Source organism: Lolium rigidum, chromosome 3 (genome assembly GCF_022539505.1).
Source record: "Lolium rigidum isolate FL_2022 chromosome 3, APGP_CSIRO_Lrig_0.1, whole genome shotgun sequence".
Classification (NCBI taxonomy): domain Eukaryota; kingdom Viridiplantae; phylum Streptophyta; class Magnoliopsida; order Poales; family Poaceae; genus Lolium; species Lolium rigidum.
The window spans coordinates 292,493,189-292,513,330 of NC_061510.1; the positions used below are offsets into that span (position 1 = coordinate 292,493,189).

The 20,142-nt window shown below is 44.6% G+C and overlaps 1 protein-coding gene across 1 annotated transcript; it reads left to right on the plus strand.

Moving 5' to 3' along the window:
* Nucleotides 1–1,295: 1,295 nt before the first annotated feature.
* LOC124703552 (transcriptional corepressor SEUSS-like) lies at nucleotides 1,296–12,851 on the plus strand. The gene is made up of 10 exons (XM_047235769.1): nucleotides 1,296–1,379; nucleotides 2,216–3,460; nucleotides 3,559–3,678; nucleotides 3,868–3,916; nucleotides 3,994–4,208; nucleotides 4,344–4,412; nucleotides 4,502–4,596; nucleotides 8,670–8,763; nucleotides 8,918–8,987; nucleotides 11,335–12,851. The coding sequence occupies exons 2-10, from the start codon at nucleotides 2,357–2,359 to the stop codon at nucleotides 12,273–12,275; spliced, it is 2,757 nt and encodes a 918-aa protein (XP_047091725.1). The 5' UTR covers nucleotides 1,296–1,379; nucleotides 2,216–2,356; the 3' UTR covers nucleotides 12,276–12,851.
* Nucleotides 12,852–20,142: the final 7,291 nt, after the last annotated feature.

Sequence of the window (20,142 nt, forward strand, 5' to 3'; positions counted from 1 at the left end):
CATCTTTGCATGAACAACCTTGCGTGATATTATTGTGCAACACGAACTATAAGTCGCTCTCTCAATGTGCACACTTGAAGGAAGGAAACCCAACACATAACCACGCCAAAAGGAGCATGTAAATATTTTATCCAGTTATCCTACATGCCACACACGTGGAACATTTACGAAGCTCCAAAAGGTATGTTATTGCACATATTGCCGCCATATATCATGTTAAATATGGCGGGTAATGTTGCGCACGCGTTTGGAAGTAATTTATTAGCCCCCCGCATTAATTATTTTATGGTGAATAAAATCTAAGTATTATATGTTTTGCTTGTTTTATGAAACCGATATATGAAAATGTACCTCATTTTCGAACTCGTTCCTAGGACTCATGTGTGGCCCACCCGGTGGGTCATCTGGTAAACTAACGCCCCACTGAGGTTGTCGGGTGCAGCTACTGAACTGTGTACCTTCACATGAGTTCCCGCGCCGTTCGCAGGGAACACTTTGCACGCCAAGGGAGCGCATCTAAGGTGAGTTCCTCGAAGATGGCTTAGGTGTAGTGTAATACACGCATCAAAGTAAGGCATTGAGATGAGAAATTCACCAGGTCTAACCACCTCCTGTGCACTCTTAACAACACGAACAACAAGCTGTTAGTACCAACATTCCATTTCTATACACGTTAGAGGAGCACGTGTGTGACAGGAGGATATCCGATGCCACACCGTTGGCCATGGCGTGGCATGGAGCACACGCTCCCTTTTTGACTTCTTTTCACCTCAGCACACTAATAAGTAATAACCCTAATAAATAAAACCAGACGCCCAAACAAAAAATCCCAGCTTAATCATGTTCACCTTCCACCGCATCCTCCTCCCTACCCTCTCACCGCCATGCGGGCCCGACAGTGCTCCGGGCCCAACCGTCAGTGAGAAACTCACAATACCAGGGGTCGCGGCCGCCGGATCTTAATCAAATCGAATGGGAATTTTGACGTCCGCAAGGACAAAGTCTCAGCGTTTTCTCCTTCCCCTTCTCTTCCTTCTGTTTCCTTCCGCTTTCTCTCTCCCCTCTTCGCTTCGCTTCGCTTCCCTTCTCCACACAGAAGCCCAAGCCAAATCCCGTCGCTCCCACGCAGCCAACAGCAGAGGGAAAAGGATTGTTTTTTTTACGGACTGAGCTCCTCATCGGCGTGGCGGGTGGCCTCTAACCTAGCCGGCGCGGCGGGGGACGGCAGTGTGCCAGTGGCGGCGCGCGGTTTGCCCCGGACGAGGGCCCCTACCCCTACTGGCGGCGCCGCGCGATTCAGCGCAAGTTTGAGCTCCGGATCGCCGGATCGCCGGCGGGCTGGAGTCGCGTGCTGGTGGCGGCTGGCGGGCTTCGTGGCGGTGAGTGGGCGCGTTTGAGTTTTCTTTTCTTTTCCTTCTCTTTTCAGCAGCAGGATGCCTGCGGCCTCCGGTCTCCATTGCTACAAACCGTAGGGTAACGATACAACGAGAGCGAAGTAGCAGGTATAATTAAGTAATCTGGGGGCGTGAACTTGCACTGCAGATTTATTATTTACAACTACAACTGAAAAAAGTGAAAAGCATAGCAGAGTCCAAAAAATGGCTGAAAATGACGAAGTAGCAGCTTTCAGGGACTTTATTAGCTAAGCAGCAACATTTTGGGGACCTTATTTTCCGGTTAATCACTGAACTTGGCGTCATCCCCTCTACTCTCTCCAAGAGTACCTCAGTTGAGACTTGCTCCAACAGTTATGTAGCAGCCCAAGATGATAACCAGTAAAAAATCAGAGACGTGACAATACTTGGATCAGATGGTAATCTTTGTGCAAGAAACAAGCATTATTGTGTCTCCTTTAATCCGCAGAACCACAGCTAGGCCTACCATTACTAGTTTTTTTTTCTTCCACTTTGTGAAAATTAATTAATTAATCCATCCACCGAAAATCATATGAGCTAGGTTTGCGAGTAGGGAGCTGCATTCTAGGAGGTTTTCTACCGTGCTCTGTGCTTTTTGGGCGTGTTTGGTACTGTTTGTTGCAGTAGATTTTAGGAGGACAAGCTTGCTTTGGATACTAGTCATGGCTGGGTTCCAGTTTTTTTTTCGTTGAGCTGTTGCTGGGTTGTGGGGAATGGTGTTAAGTAGATTTCTGCAGGAGATGCTGGTCTGGATCATACGCCTGTGTACTAATAAAGTTGCAATCTTTCGTTGGTTTCAGGGGATGCTGGTCTGTTCCTGCTCAATTTTGGTGGATCATACGGGTGTGCCGGGCTGAAAGGACACAGAGTTAAGTGGTGAAGAACTCGATCTTGGAGTGTGGTTTCTGCATAGCTCGTACCTCTCCCATTGCCTCCCAAGGATGGTGCCCTCGGGGCCGCCAAACCCAATGGGGCCTGGGCAACCAGTCGGTGCTGCTTCGCTTCTCCGGACGAATTCCAGCTTGCTCAGTGGTGGTCAGCAGGGAATGGGTGGTGGAGGCATGCTTCAGTCACAGTCCCCATTCTCGTCTCTTGTTTCCCCTCGCTCACAGTTTGGTGGAAATGGCCTGCTCGGAGGGGCCTCCAATGTCTCCTCCCTGCTAAACCGACAGTCTTTTGGAAATGGGGGGTCTGTGCCGGGTCCTGGGCAGATACCAAATGGTGGGTTTTCGATGAATACTCTTCAGCAAAGAGGGGGGCTTGATGGTGCTGGCGATATGATTGGCGCCGGAGGGTCTGATCCTCTGTCATTCCCATCATCCTCCCATGTTAGTTTGGGCAATCACATAAGTTCAGATAATTTGCAGCAGCAGCAGCAGCAGCAGCAGATGGATATGCCAGATTTGCAGCAGCAGCAGCAGCAACAACAACAACGTCAACTACCAATGTCTTACAACCAACAGCACTTGCCAATGCAAAGGCCGCAGCCGCAGGCTACAGTGAAGTTGGAGAATGGTGGCAGTATGGGTGGAGTTAAATTAGAGCAGCAGACGGGGCATCCTGATCAGAATGGCCCAGCCCAGATGATGCACAATTCTGGCAATGTAAAATTTGAGCCACAACAGTTGCAGGCGTTGAGGGGTTTGGGCACGGTGAAGATGGAGCAACCGAATTCTGACCCGTCAGCATTCTTGCAGCAACAGCAGCAACACCACCATTTGATGCAGCTCACAAAGCAGAATCCTCAAGCTGCTGCGGCTGCCCAACTTAACCTCTTGCAACAGCAGCGGATCATGCATATGCAGCAGCAGCAACAACAACAGATTCTGAAAAACATGCCTTTACAGAGAAACCAATTACAACAGCAGCAGCAGCAGCAGGTGCAGCAGCAGCAGCAACAACAACTACAACAACAGCAGCATCAGCAGCTACTTCGTCAACAGAGTCTAAACATGAGAACTCCAGGAAAGTCGCCTCCCTATGAGCCAGGTACCTGTGCAAAGAGATTGACCCATTACATGTATCACCAGCAAAACAGGCCGCAGGTATGTTCTGTTGGTTTGTCTTGATGCGTGTAATTTTTTGCTCCAAGCAAAAGCCAGGTTCTTACATCTTAGGGCATTACTTGTTCTTTTTGATGCAGGATAACAATATCGAGTACTGGAGAAACTTTGTCAATGAGTATTTTGCTCCAACTGCTAAAAAGAGGTGGTGTGTCTCTCTCTATGGAAGTGGTCGTCAAACTACTGGAGTTTTCCCTCAGGTTTAGCATAACTGTTGCCATTGAATCCGGACCATTTCTTCCTTTTCTTTTCTTTTATTAGATTCCTGCAAGTAAATTCTTTTCTATTAGTTAGTTGGAGGTTTTGGATTAGCACGTAGTATTTGTATTTCCACATACTTTTGCCTTTCAGATTCTTGTTTGTAAGTTTCCATGTGCTTGCACTTGCAGGATGTCTGGCACTGCGAAATATGCAATCGGAAGCCTGGCCGGGGCTTCGGTAAGCATCATTTTAATTCACACATCTTCCTCTCTTACTCATGTTCGTAGTTGAGTCTAATGTTGTTATCTTAACAGAGACAACAGTTGAGGTCTTACCGCGATTATGCCAAATCAAATATGCGAGTGGTACATTGGAAGAACTACTGTATATCGATATGCCACGTGAGTCCAAGAATGTATCTGGTCAGATTGTTCTGGACTATACAAAAGCAATTCAAGAAAGTGTCTTTGATCAACTGCGTGTTGTACGTGAGGGGCATCTGAGGATAATTTTTAATCCAGACCTCAAGGTATTCCTTTCTCATTTCTATACTTTGTTCTTTCTGTCATTTACTCATTATGGTGTTCTCTTATATTATTCTTGGACAAGTGGTACCTTTTGGACTAACATATGTTGCAATCCTGTACTTTCCCTTTTATTGAAGATTGCATCTTGGGAGTTCTGTGCTAGGCGTCATGAGGAACTTATTCCACGGAGGTCAATAATACCGCAGGTATTAAAACTTAGTACTGTGTAGTGTTAGACATGATACTGAATTTGGTAACAGAGGTTTGATATATTTTTGTACCTTGATGTTTACAGGTTAGTCAGCTTGGCGCGGTTGTACAGAAATACCAGGCTGCTGCTCAAAACCCAACCAGTTTATCAACTCAGGACCTGCAGAATAATTGCAACTCGTAAGGAGATTGTCCCTGATGTGCTTTCTGATTTTTTTATCTTAATTTCATCAATTTTGCAAATTCCCTTAGCATTTGGTCTATCCAAGCTGGTGCTGCTGCTATTTATTCTCGTATGTCGTATCATTAATGGTTTGTACACACATTCTCTGACGCATACATGTCTGACGCTTGGAAATTTATGCACAGTCAGCCATTCTGTACTTCCACTATGTGTTGCTTTAGATGTATTGGCCACCATGGCAATTCAGGAGCCAATATGTGTACATACAGTGCCTTGTCCTAGTTATTCTGTATTAAATGGCTACCATAGTTGATTTTGTTTTAGCATATGGCCCTCTATGACCAAACCGTACCAACTAGATTTACCACTTTTAGGCACAGCGAGGATGAAAAATGCTAGTGTTTTGTGAAGCTGGTCTCTAGGACCCAAGGACTTACAAACGTTATTAGAAATTGCCCTTGTGGATGGTGGGCATGTCACACGTGGCTGTTAGGTATGCTTGACTGAGCTTGCCCATGCCCTGGCTTGTAAAAGTAAATGAGTTGGTAATTGGACTCACTCATACTTACTTCCTTAGCTGAACCAGCTGAGGAGTGTTCATCAGGCAACTTTTTGAAAAAGGAGAGCAGCCACTGCTTGCCTACATGCTATAACAGGGTGGTACAGTCACCAGATGGTCCTCCAGTACACATACATCTAATCCTACCAAATGCCATCCAATAGTCTATGTCTCGAGTTTGCGTAGTACCATTAGCACTGGATGGGTTCACACAAGATGTGCCATGCACATATCTTAGAAACAACAAGGTGGTACAGTCACCAGATGGTCCTCCAGTACACATACATCTAATCCTACCAAATGCCATCCAATAGTCTATGTCTTGAGTTTGCGTAGTACCATTAGCACTGGATGGGTTCACACTTCACACAAGATGTGCCATGCACATATCTTAGAAACAACGACGTTGCTGACAGCAGTAATGGAAAATTTGAGGTGGGGGTAAATAAAGCAACTGCTTGCAGGGGAGTCCAGGGTCCCATTGGCATAAACTTGATTTATAATTTTATAGGAACTTTTCATGGATGAGCTTGCGATTTGTGGACAGGGCTGAAGCAAGCTGGGATTTGGCTCATCTTGTTATAAGATTGTTTGGATGCTTGCAGTTTTGTTTCATGCCAAGCGGCCACTGAACTGAACCTTAGGAGTTTAATTGCCATGTACACATGGGCACATCTGGCTTCAAATCGGAATGTATGGCCATAGCAGGAAAAAAATGGGGGATCATTATGATTATTTTCGATATTAGATTTTTTGTTTAATATCCATCTCTTAAGTTTCCTTCTAAATAGTTTTGCCTTGTAGTTACATCTCCAAATAAAATGGTCATTGTTCTCACTTCATTCATCATGAAAAGCTTCCTTATTCTGCAAAATGTGATGGAAGCATCATACCGTAGTTTTGGTTGATGTGAGATTACCTAGGGTTTAAGTCGTGAAAAGGAAAAGGGTAAACCAAAGTTCGTATTCTGTATATCCCTTGTACTTGCAATAGAGCTTGCCTTATTGGCATCATTGTGCTGCCAGGGACAGGGTCAACAAGCATGTTTAATATAATAAGCTAAAAAGCACGGACACGGGGACGGAAAGACGGGGATACACATACAGGGATACGGGATACGGCATTTTCCAAAAACAGCCATTCGGGGATACAGCGAGTATATATAAAATAAAAAAATATATGCCATGTAATATAAAATTATGACAGAAAATTAATGAGAAAGAGATCAGAAAAGAGAATACTGCCCCATTTGGTGTCTCTTTTATCAAGTGCTTGATCGATTCTCGTCCCCATTGTCAAATAGCCCAGCAAGAACATGATAAATAGTAGCTAACAAGGCTCAGATGGCCACATAAATTGCAACGAAACTGTGCATTTCCTCCACGGCTACCAGCGGAAGCAGCAGCACCACCAAGCTTCTCCACATAATCCCATATGATACCTAGGATCTCCAGCCCTAAGACGCCCTCTATTGTCACCCACAGATGATTGGCTACCGGCTCCACCGCTCCCAGATGCCATGCTACCTAGGATCGATGTGGAGGAATGAGGAGAGGCTGAGGAAGTGAAGGACTGATATGTAGATGAGGATCTGCCGAGGCTGGTGGTTTACCTGCGGTGCTGGAGGAGGCGGTCACCAGTCGAATCCCGGCAGCGGCGGCGGTGGCAAGTACAGGTGGTGGCGGCTTCGATCCAGGAGGCAGCGTCGACAGGGGAGGCAGAGTGGCTCGTGCCCTAATAACTGGTTTGGTGTCAGGCCGAGGCTGTGTTGTTGGGCCAGGCCGTATGCCAAATGTGTCCCGTCGTATCCCTTTATTTTTTCAATTTTTTAATTTGAATTTCGGGGATACACCAAAATTTGCGTATCCCGCCGTATCAGGACGGCAGATCGGCAGTTTCTGCCGTATCCATGCTTCTTAGAAGATAAGTGCATTGCTCAACTTCCCCATCAGCTTGAGCTTTTGGGAAAACTGGTTGGTGCATGCAATTCTACATGGTATCAGAGCCAAGAGGTCTTGAGTTCAATACCCAGCGCTGGCGCAATTTAAATAAATAAAAAATTGCAGTCCACTTTTGGTCCATGTTTAGGCCTGAGGGAGCCACACATGAGGAGTATTGAAGTGTAAGTGAACTGGTTGGTGAATGCTATTCTCCAAAGCCCACAAGCCTAGAGGTCTTACTCCTTCCTATATATGATACTGGTCCAGCCATTGAGCACATTGTTAGTTAGGTATCTATTTGGTGTATGCTATCTTGTATAAAATCCTGTACAGCCAAATATGCAGTTGAGTTTTCCATCCAGAGCAGTGAAAAAAAATACACAATCGCCAGCATCTTGAAACCTTGGTAGAAAATTAATCAGCAAGAAATTTGATACATGATCCTGTGCAGGGTGCAAAGACATAAGTAGATTAAGTATTTGATCAGCAATGTTTGTGTGGGAATCTTTGCTTATTTGATGCCTACAGTGAACTCTTTGACTAGGTGTGGCCAGTAAGGAAGTTACCAGTTGAGCATTCTGAATGCAAAGCTTAGTCCGAGCCTCTGAGGTGATATATCATGTTAGAAGCACTAGGTCATTGTGCAGTGGATAGGTTATATCTACGAGTAAGATGAAATATCTGAAATCAATATATTCCATGTCATATATTCGGCTCATTACACATGTCCTTTATAACTCATAAAATGAGATGCGTCTCTTTACAAAATATAACTGAAACTGCATCGGAATGAGCTGTGCAAAATAGCATGCAGCTTATTCTGCATGTGACTATGCACACATCTCTGAAGTCTGAACTCAGGAATTCTTGCTCCAATGCACGTCTGTAATGCGTCAACTAACACAAATGAAAGCTTATGCTGCCAGGCATGGTGAATAATTTGTTTAGGCTTAACGGTTGTGTATATTTATTACCTAACAGGCTGGAACGGAACAAATCTTAGTATTTTCGGACTGTAGAACAGGTAGGTATATAGAAAATGCAGTTGCTATAGAAAAGATAGCATTTTAGCCGACATGAGAAGTTGAGAACATACTATGTGCAGGGTACTAGATATTATGCTGTGCTCTCGAAACCGGACCGGTTGCTTGACCAAAAAAACCTGGAGGCGGAGCTTTCCTCTATCTAACCAGTGTCAGCCAACCAATGGACACGAGGTTACAAAAACATAGGAGTGAATCCAACAATAGACATTATAGCTAGGCGACGAAGACAAATAGTGCTAGCCTGTCAACTCTTTGGCCGGGTCTTGTGGCAAAAGGACATGTTAGGTTTTATTTATGCGCGTTGAACTGTTCTTTGACTATAAGAGCATTGTTTCCTTCTCCTCTGCTTATAACTCTATCCCTGTATGAACTTTAACAGTGTATGCTTTTCAGGGTAGCACTTAAATCTGACTGTTCTTTGAGTAACTATTACCATTCAATAAGTCCATCACATTTTGTTTGAGCAACTAGCACTTTCTTGAGTTCATACAATTTGTACTTATATATCAACCCTATACCATTAGGTTTGTGGCATGTGCCCGTCAATTGGCTAAAGCTCTGGAGGTGCCTCTGGTAAATGATTTAGGATATACAAAACGATACGTCCGCTGTCTTCAGGTACACTCTGATATGATGTAGTTTCCATTCACCTGTTAATTTTTTTATATTCCATTTATTTAAGTTATTGTTAGATTTCTTGCAAAAGTTTCCATTTGTAGGTAACATTTGTTGTTGCTTCTACTTATTTCATGCAAAACATTGATACTCCCAGATTGCGGAGGTGGTGAACTGTATGAAAGATTTGATTGACCACAGCAGGCAGACTGGATCTGGACCAATTGGTATGCCATTTTAATCATTTTACTGGGTTGACCAAGCTCACCTCATATTTATCAGCATTAAGCAATTATGGCATACCATCTGCACTTGTATGTTTACAACACCTAAACTAGTCCATTTGTATCATATATCTTAATTAATTGCCATTATTTCTTTGGTCAAGTTTCCTTTTGTACACTTTTTACTTGTGTAGTTATGGCCCTCATATACGATAGGGCAGTTAGGTAGGGAAACATTCAATATTTTTCAGACAACACTGCTATTATGTTTTCATGCTGGAGACATTCTATCACCATTCTAAAGGATAATGGCTTGTTTGTATCCTGTTTATGTCTGGGAAAGGGTGGTGCCTGGCCTGGGCCTGAGATGTTGATAATTTTTGCTTGACCATACTAGCCTTGGGTACAAGTGTTTGTTTGGTGATCTGGGCCTTAAAGTGTACTAAGCGATAATAGATTTGGTGACCTGGGTCTGACCATAGAGGAAAAAGGGGGGAAAATGCAGGTCAGTAGAGATGGGTGGTGGCAGGCTGTCCATAGGTTTCCTCTTCTGCAGAAGAATGTGACCCTCTTCGAGCTGCGGCAGCGCTCCATAGAGCGCCCTCTTCCCTGGTCCATCCCACATCCAGTGCCTGAGCTCTTGCAGCGGTCAGCTAGCTGCTTTGCTCATCTCTCATATCTCATCTTGCCTTCTCTTGTTAAGTGGGGATTAGCACCCAAGCTGCACGCGAGGCGCTCAAAATCGAGCACCTGAACAAGGTTAACGGTATGACGGTGGTGCCAGGTTCTTCAGGCCAGGCCACCATCTGGTTATGCAGGGCACAACGTGACTGGTCGTTTCAAATATCCCAACCATGCCCAGGAAACAGAAACTATATCCTCCTGATTGCCTTTCCTTTCTCATCTTTTCTGGCAGTCGTTTTCTTTATTTTATCCCGCTGACAAGACTTCCAGAGCGCGTTTGGTTGCCTGCATGAGTTGGCAAGCCAGGATCCGCTCAACCAGACCAACCAAGAACAGGCCTATGGCACTTTCCGGCCTGGCATGTGGGTGCTTGCATCGGATGAGTGGGTGGGTGGACAACGCCCTGGCTTTTGGTTGCCTGTATAGGCGTTTTGGGCTGGGCTGATGCAGATTGCTGGTGTTTGCTTGCCTGCATCTGGGTGATGTGGTAACCTTCTGTTAAGAGTGGTGAGCTTACTAGCAGTTCACCTCTCCACAAAACTAAGTAATCATATCACATTCTAGGCAACAGAATCACACAATGATATAACTTGACATGCATATCAACTAAAGTTCTAGGTTACCATAATATAACCTCCACACTACATGGAGCCAATGCATAACAGTACCATGTTCACCACCATTACGTCATTAAGAGAGGGCTAACTTTGGTTACACCAATCCCCATGAGTGCCATTGTTGCCATGCTACGGCATTGCAGTTAGTCATTGGCCTACAGATTGACCAAGCAAACATGAACAGTAGCCTCACAAGTCATCATCAGCCTACAGATCGACCAAGCAAACATGCATGGTGGTCTAAAAAATCATCATCAGCCCATCAATCCCTGCCCAAATCAAACTTCCTACTATTCACAATGATGGGATCCAACTCCAAATTTTGCTTCCATGTAATCATAGTCTACACAAACAAGAATTAGAACCCAAGATTAGAACTAAAGTACGGCGCGTCATCATCCTAACATAATGTGAGGGGATTACTTACTTCCATTGCTGCTATCGATGATGGGATGCGACACCGTCACAGAGGACGAAGGCGTCGCTGTAGAGGGAGTAGACGCCATCGCTGTTGCCGTGGTGGTGGTCGTTGATGGAGGGAGACAGAGAGGGTGAGAAGTGGATAGGAGAGTGAGCGAGTGACAATGAGAGTGGCCGGTGAGGGAATAAATGATCTGTGTTCCTGAAGGGACGCTGCGTCTCTGGCCCGCCTCCGCATGCACAGCCTAGGCCTCCCTTATGCACCCTCGGGCCTGGCTCGCTGGAAACAGCCGAATTGAGCGTTTGCAGCAGGCCTGGCTGAAGGATGCTTTAAGCAGCAGGCCTGCCAGGCCCAAGTCCTCGTGCAGGCATCCAAACACCCGAAAACCGCACCTGGCGAGTCTGGTTGGGGGTCACGCAGGCTACCAAAGGCGCCCCTGCCCTTAAGTAAACAGTTGGCGACTACACCATGTCCTTATGGGCGATGGCTATGATTTTAGTTGGTTCCTGCCATATTTTTTCTAATTATCGACCACATAAGAACAACAGTTATTGGCATGCTGTTATCTGTTTTTTGTTATATTTTTATATCTATATTTGTTTGTAACACCCACTGTTTTTCTATTCAGATAGCCTGCACAAGTTTCCTCGCAGGACTCCATCAGGGATCAACCCTCTTCAATCACAGCAGCAACCGCCTGAAGAGCAACAATCTGTTCCCCAGAGTTCAAACCAGAGTGGTCAAAATTCTGCTCCTATGGCTGGTGTGCAGGTTTCTGCCTCTGCTAATGCGGATGCCACATCAAATAATTCGCTCAACTGTGCACCCTCTACATCTGCACCCTCACCAACAGTTGTTGGGCTCCTCCAAGGTTCAATGGATTCTAGACAAGATCATCCAATGTGCAGCGCAAATGGCCAGTATAACAGTGGGAATAATGGTGCAATTCCCAGGGTGAACTCAGCAAGCTCGTTACAGTCAAATCCATCTAGTCCTTTCCCTTCGCAGGTGCCTACGTCACCCAACAACAACATGATGCCGACCCTTCAGAACGCAAACCAACTCAGTTCTCCCCCAGCAGTATCACCAAACCTACCTCCAATGCAGCCTCCATCAACTCGGCCTCAGGAGTCTGAGCCAAGTGATGCCCAAAGCTCGGTTCAGAGAATCTTGCAAGAGATGATGTCATCACAAATGAATGGTGTTGGCCATGCAGGGAATGACATGAAGAGGCCAAATGGGCTTACCCCTGGTATTAATGGGGCTAACTGCTTAGTTGGTAACGCCGTCACAAATCACTCCGGAATGGGAGGAATGGGATTTGGGGCCATGGGCGGGTTCGGTTTGAATCCTGCAGCCAGTGGACTCAGAATGGCAATGACGAATAATGCAATGGCAATGAATGGTAGAATGGGAATGCACCATAGTGCACATGACCTATCACAGTTGGGCCAGCAGCAGCAGCACCAGCACCAGCACCAGCATGACATGGGAAATCAGCTGTTGGGTGGACTTAGAGCAGCAAATAGCTTCAATAATATTCAGTATGATTGGAAACCCTCTCAATAGAGTGGCCGGAAACATTAGAAAGTCAGTATGATGAGGATTATATGCAGCTGTCCTGGCTGGGCTAATTCATTATGGAGAATCAAGGGCAGCGCCATAACAACGCCCCTTGGGTCAAAGCGTTTGGGCTTTTGCTCCAATGGTGCCATGGCAAGGAATCATAAGCGACGGCAAACACCTGAGCTGGTCACTGTATGTCTCAACGGTTAGTTTAGCTGGTTCGTTGTGTATTATGCAACTATGGCACTGAGCTACCGGCCTCAGTTATCTTACCGAAAGATGAGTTAAAGGATTATAACCTGCCTGCACCGGGCACCGTTGGTGTCTGTGTATGGCCTTATTTCTCACCCAGAAAAGAAGTTTTCCCTCCTTTTTTTTTCTTTGACGGATGACATCCAATCTGTATTTATCACCACCCCTTGCTGTAGCAATCATATGTGCTGATATCTTCCCTTTGCCTGAGAATTTTCACTTTGTAGCCGTACTGCATTGTGTATCATATTGACTAGTGTAGAAGTATCAGGAATGTTTTTTCTTAGGCTGGTCAGAAGGTCAAGGTCTCACTGACAAATTGTTGTACGGAAGCATCTCAATCAACTGGCAAACCCGCTCGATCTTAGTATTTTAGGCTCGAGAAAGCAAGGACTTAATAGAAAAGTTCACCCAACTTAAGAATGAGAAGATTAGACAAATAAGACTAGGTAGGCAACTCAACATATTATTTTGAGTTGTAACTCGACAAATTGGTGTTGCGCTGTGAATCAAGAATATATTCAGGGATTGACACGTTGCAAACGAGAACTAAGAACATCTCCCATCTCCAGCCGCGTTTTCCAAATGGATTTGGGAGGCGCCGGACCAGAAAACGTTCTCAGCCGTGTGCCCCAAAGCCTCTTTTTATCCGGCGCGGTCCAATACGGTGTTTGACGTCTCGAGCCTGTCCCCGCTACATAGGGGACGCTTCGGGCACGCCGGACACAACGAAAAGCGAGGCGAGGAGATGTGGGCCTAACGCGTCAGCGGGTCGAAAGCCTAAAACACCGTCGTCTACTTTTGGTCAAGCGACGTTAATGGCGTCCTAGCTTTCCCAGACGACGCAGGGACGTGTCTCGTGCTTGGCGTCGCTGAACGACAATGACGCCTGGAGGGGCGACCTCGAGGCGGCGATCGCCATGTCCATCCGCGACACCAGAAGCTGCTCGTGGACCTCACCGACGATGGCGAGGCTAGGCCAAGCGGCATGGTGAAGGACGAGCCCGACGAGCGCGTCAAGCAGGAGGTCGTCACCGATGACATGTACAACTTTCACCAGTACTACGATGCCTCTGGCCACCGCAAGTACTACTAGATTAGGATTTAGTTTAAATTTCATCGAATTTCGTTCGAATCTATTTAATACATACCAAGTTTAAATGAATTCACTTAAGTTTAAAATATCTGAAATTTTGTTTAGGGGACGCGGCTGGGGAGCGACGTCCCCCAAACGCGGAACGAAGAAAACACGTCCCCAAATGTTTGATTCGGCGCCGCTTGGGGGACTCTTTGGGGGACGCGACTGGAGATGCTCTAAGTATATGTATGAAAAAGGTTAAAATTTATTCAACTTTAAAACTACATATAAACGGCCCTTGTGAACTTGGTTCCGAAGAATCAGTTTGGTGGTTTTGCTTATGATTTTACTGAGATATACAATATGATGTGAGTAAAAGATGTTGACCTTAACCTGGTCAACCTCGGCCTGGGCATTATTAGTTTTGTTAAGGGATACTTGGTGCTTATTAGTGGTCCAATTTCTATTCACGTGATCCGTGCCAGCAGGCTTGGCGACTTGTAATTTTTCATCGGAATCAATTTATCAGCCTCATCCATGTTAAACCGGGGTGGAGGCCTCATCCATGTTAAACCGGGGTGGAGGCCTGGAAGGAGAAACAACAATCGGAGCACGTATCGGCCTTCTCGTGCAACGACCAGAAACGCGAGAGCGACGAGGTGTTCCGATTTCACGTCAACCCGACGTGTGTGGAAGTGTTTTTTAGGGATCCCCGCGGCTGGTCTTGTCCAATACTTTCCTGCCAAACAGATTAAATGTGTTTTTATTAAGTAAGACCTAGATAATATATAGTCACTGAACCATATGAAAACACGTCCACCAAACAATGCGCAAAGGATTTCTACTGCACTAATATGTCTTAGTTCATTATTGTCATGCTAGCTGCATTAGTACTTCCCTAGTTTGCCCTTCAAACTTTACCGCAACTTTTTTCTCTTTCGAAATGGAGATCCAGCCTCTCGATCGATTGATGCATATGGCAAACTTTATTAGTTCTTGTTTCATTCTTAGTTTAAAACTTTATTACTCCACACTCATATTATTATTACAATTGAAGTTAAGTCTTGCATATTACTATTACTATTGAAGTTTAAGTCTTGTATACTACTATGAGTATTAAAGTTTAAGTGTTGCAAGCAGTACTATATTACTATTGAAGTTAAAGTCTTGCATTTTATTAGTATAATATCTTGTGTGACACAGGGTCGCTCTGTGAATCTACCATCTAAAGAATGACGACAACATGAAGTGTCTCTACATGTAATCCGGCGCTCACTCGTCGACGAGTCGCGCGAGTTGATAGGCCATGCGTCCAAGCTCTAAGATGTGAACGCACATCTGGTAAACCATGCTGTGAAGCTATCGAATGAGTACGCCGTTCTCTTGAATGAGAACTTATCTCTACCAAAGGAGAACTTATCTCTATCGAAGGAGAACATCTCCATTCTAAAAGATAATTCATCTCTGAAGAAGGAGCGCACCTACTACCAATGGCGGAGCTTGACATGAAACTCCAGTAATGTCCTTCTTATGTGAAGAAGGTGTACCCATGTGCATGTAGAGAGGGTTGATACGGTTGCCGAGGAGACTGGTGGCTCGGTGAGTAGATCGAAGAGGGCAGCTACAGCCCACAGGGTTTATAGTTCCAAATCTTCTATACCATAAAAGTTGTAGTGTCAAAATTAATATGTCTCCCTTAATATATGTGGTGTTTGGCAATATATATATAGTTTAACATGCACTACAATGTAATGTGTATCAATTTGATTGGCTTTCTACCCAAGCGAGCATGTGTCATATTTGTCCAAGGGTTAATCTTTGTATCTTACCAGATTTTGTTGAATAGTATACTAAAAGAATTCATGTGCATCATTTTGATGCCGTGGCTGGGGGTCTCAATCTCTATAACGAAAAGGATGTGTCAAGTCATGAAATATGGGAGAAAATCCTTGATGGTACCCTGCAAGTGTGGCACCAAGAAACAATGATTAAAATTCAAAGTTGCATCTCCTACCAATATGAATGGCATAGCAGAAAATTTTGATAAAATATGTAGAAGTATCTGATATGTTGCAAATGTATCTATAATTTTTGATGATACATGCTTGTTCTACAATAATTTATATATGTTTTGCTTACACTTCGTTGCACTTTTATATATTTTTCGGCACTAACCTATTGACAAGATGCCACTGTGCCAGTTCCCTATTTTCTGTTGTTTTGTATTTCAGAAAAGTTGTACAGGAAATATTCTCGGAATTGGACGAAACAAAAGCCGAATTCAATATTTTACCGTAACGAAGATAGAGTCCAGAGGGGGGGGGGGTCGAAGAAGAGGCTCAGGGCGGCCAGAGCACACCTAAGCGTAGCCTGGCCCTGGCCCGCACCTAGGGGTGGTGTGCCCCCCTGGCCTCCACCGATATCTCCTCTCCGCCTATTCATTCACGATCTCGGGAAAAACCTAAACACCCGAGCCTCCATCCACGAAAAGTTCCGTCGCGGCCGCCATTGCAGACCCTAGCTCGGGAGGGTTCTGAAGCTCTTCCCGGCACCGTGCCGAAGGGGGAAATCATCATCGGAGGCATCTACATCGTCATGCCCGCCTCCGAAGTGATGCGTGAGTAGTTCATCCCTGGACTATGGGTCCATAGCTATAGCTAGATGGTTGTGTTCTCCAATTTGTGCCTCATGTTTAGATCTTGTGAGCTGCCCTACATGATCAAGATCATCCTTATGTAATGCTACATGTTGTGTTTGCTGGGATCCGATGAATATTGAATACTATGTTGAGATCGATTATATATTCTTGTTATATGTTATTTGTGATCTTGCATGCTCTCAGTTGCTAGTAGATACTTTGGCCAAGTAGATGCTTGTGACTCCAAGAGGGGGTATTTATGCTCGATAGTAGGTTCACGCCTCTAGTTTTCTGGAAGAGTGGCAATAAGTTTTAAGATTGTAGATGTGTTGTTGCTACTAGGGAGAAAACAACAATGTTTTATCTGAGGGTAATTCTATTGTTTACTTTACACACATTGCTTAATGAGATAATCTATTGCTTGCAACCTAATACTGGAAAGGGTTCGAACGATAACCGGAAGGTGGATTATTAGTCATAGATGCAGTTGTATTATGGTCTATGTATTATGTTGTAATGCCCAAATGAATCTCATAGTAATCATCTTGTAATGTATGGTTAGTATTCTGTCAATTGCCTAGCTGTAATTTGTTCTCCCAGCATGTTATTTATCTTTATGGAGAGACACCTCTAGTGAACTGTGGACCCCGGTCCTTTCCTTTACACTGATACAATGATCTTGTTTTGTTTACTTACTGCAAGCACTGTTCTCTTTAATTCCACTGCAAACAAACATCTCTTTCCATACTATATATTTAATCCTTTGTGTTAAGCCAAACCGGTGAGATTGACAACCTCACTGTATGTTGGGGCAAAGATTGACAACCTCTTGGAGCATGTCCTATCCGGAGGATTTGGAATACCACTACCATGACCATGTGGCATTTGATGCAAGAACCTTTTGGGTTGATCCATGCAAAGCGAAGGAAGAAATCATCAAGAGAAACAACGCAAGTGGGTTCAAGATCTCGGGCCCAAGATCAAGATCTTGCTTCAACTGTGGTGAAAAGTTCCATTTCATCGCTCGGTGTCCCTATGAGAATAGAGAAACTCGTGGTGGAAGGCTCATTCCCAAGGACAAGAGCAAAGATTCAAAGGCCCCCAACAAGAAATTCTACTTCAAGAATAAGAAGAACAAGAGGCCATCAAGGATTGTGCTAATGACTACATAAGAGTATTCTTCTGATGACAATGATATTGATAGTGATGAAGAAGAGACCTCAAAGGAAGTGGCTGCCATTGCCACCACCAATATTCCCTCTTAATCCTCTTTGAATCACCCAATGAGAACCCTCACATCAAAAATGGACATTGCTTCATGGCAAGGTCTTCCTTGGATACATCTATTGTGCTCTCAACTCAAGAAGAATACACATCCGCGGATGATGATGAAGAAGGAGAAGATGAAACTTCCAATGGGTTGGTTGCTCTTGCTTCCAGCTCCACTACCTCTTCATCACCAATTGAATCCCCCAATGAGAATATTCACATGAAGGAAGAAAATTGCTTCATGGCTAAATCTTCTGAGGTATCATCCCCTAACCCCTCTATGCCTAGCTAACATTCCAAATACTCAAGGGGTTGATCATGCTAGCTTAAAAATTAAACAAGAAATGCTTGAGTTTGATGAGTTCATGCTTAACTTGAAAGGTGACACCAAAAGGCATGTTGGGACTCTCATGTGTCGTCTAGCACAACTAGATGATATCCTTGATAAAAATGTCAAATAGAAAGAGAGGATTCTCTTGAAATTGCCTCTTTAAAAAATGCTCTCAAGGAAGAACAAGAGACTAGAGCCTCTCTTGAAGAGAAACTAGAAACTCTTGAAGACCATCAAGATGAAATTGCTAAACTCACCAAAGAAATAGAACTTGCTAGGGCTAAGGTAAAAGTGCTTAAAAAGGAAAAGACCAAATTTGATGTTGATCATGAGAAACTTGTGAAGGATCTAGATGATCTAGACAAGGCTCATAAAGCCTTGAAGAGTGAACACTCTCTCCTCTCCAAGTCTAATGAGCAACTTCAAATTAGGCTTACTAAATATGATGTGCCTAGCTCTTCTACCTCTACTTGCGATCATGAAAATATTGTTGAGGAAAATTCTAGGTTGAAGGATGAACTTGCTAAGGCCTCCTCTCCCCAAAGTAAGCTATCGTTGGATGACCTCTTGAGTAAGCAAAGGTCAAACAATGAGAAGGAGGGCATTGGCTATAATGCCAAGGCACAGAAGGCAAACAAGAAGAAGGCCAAGCCCGCACAAAAAAGAAGAAGGTGGTCATTAATGGTGATGCCCCAAAGGCCAAAACCACTAATGATGATCATGCGGGAATTGCTAACCCTCACTATGTTTTATTTAAAGATTATTATGGTGATGTTTATGCAAAATATGTTGGCCCTTATGATGGTTATATTGCTTGGTCTATTTGAGTCCCAAAGACCCTTGTTGCTAACAAAAGAGGACCCATTGAAAAATGGGTACCTAAATCCAAGAATTGATCTCATGTAGGACTATACTGCCGGAGGTTCAAAATGGGTGCTTGATAGTGGATGCACAAGTTATATGATCGGCGGCAAGAATCTCGTCAAGAAGTTGAGGCCCAACATTCATGAAATCACCGTCTCCTTTGGTGATAATTCAACATCCGAGGTATTGGGTTTTGGCAAGGTTGTGGTTGCACACAACATTACTCTTGTGGATGTCATGCTTGTCAAAACCCTTGGTTACAATTTATTGTCCGTTTCTGCCCTTGGCAAGATGGGTTTTTCCATCTTTATTGATTATGATATTGTGGTCCTCTTGTTGAGCAAGAATCTAAAAGTCTCTTTCGTTGGGTATCGCGAACACAACTTGTATGTGGTGGACTTATCGGAAAGGCGGATGTGGGTTTGTTGTGGCATCGCCGCTTGGCCCATGTCAACATGAGAACTTTGCAAAGTCTTCACAAGGGGAACCATATTGTGGGACTAATGAAGAATGTTTCTTTTGCCAAATATCGTGTTTGTATGGCTTGTGCTGAAGGCAAAATGCATGACTCTCCGCGCCCAAGCAAGACTATTATCTCTTCCAAGAGGATCTTGGAGCTCCTTCATGTGGATCTTTTTGGTCTTACCACTCATGCAAGTCTTGATGCAAAGAAACATTGCTTGGTGATTGTTGATGACTATTCGAGATATACTTTGGTCTATTTTCTCAAGAAGAAAGATGAGACTCAACAAATCTTCATCGACTTTGCCACCGAGATGCAACATCAACACAACTTCACTATATTGGCAATAAGAAGTGACAACGGCTCCGAGTTCAAGAACTACACACCCAATGATTTTCTTAGTGAGGAGGGGATAATACATCAATATTCCACTGCATACATGATACGTCTCAAACGTATCTATAATTTCTTATGTTCCATGCTAGTTTTATGACAATACTCACATGTTTTATATACACTTTACATCATTTTGATGCATTTTCCGGCACTAACCTATTAACAAGATGCCGAAGCGCCAGTTCTTGTTTTCTGCTGTTTTTGGTTTCAGAAATCTTACACAGGAAATATTCTCGGAATTGGACGAAACAAAAGCCCACGGTCTTATTTTGCACGGAGCCTTCCAGAAGTCCGAAGAGGAGACGAAGAGGGGCCGCGAGGCGGCGCGGTGGGGCCCCTGGCCGCGCCGGCCTATGGGGTGGGCCCCTCGGTCGCCTCCCGACTCTGCCCCTTCGCCTATTTATTCACTCCGTCGCGAAAACCCTAGTACCGAGAGCCACGATACGAGAAAAGTTCCGGAGACGCCGTCGCCGCCAATCCCATCTCGGGGGATTCGGGAGATCGCCTCGGCACCCTGCCGGAGAGGGGAATCATCACCGGAGGGCTCTACATCATCATGCCCACCTCCGGATTGATGCG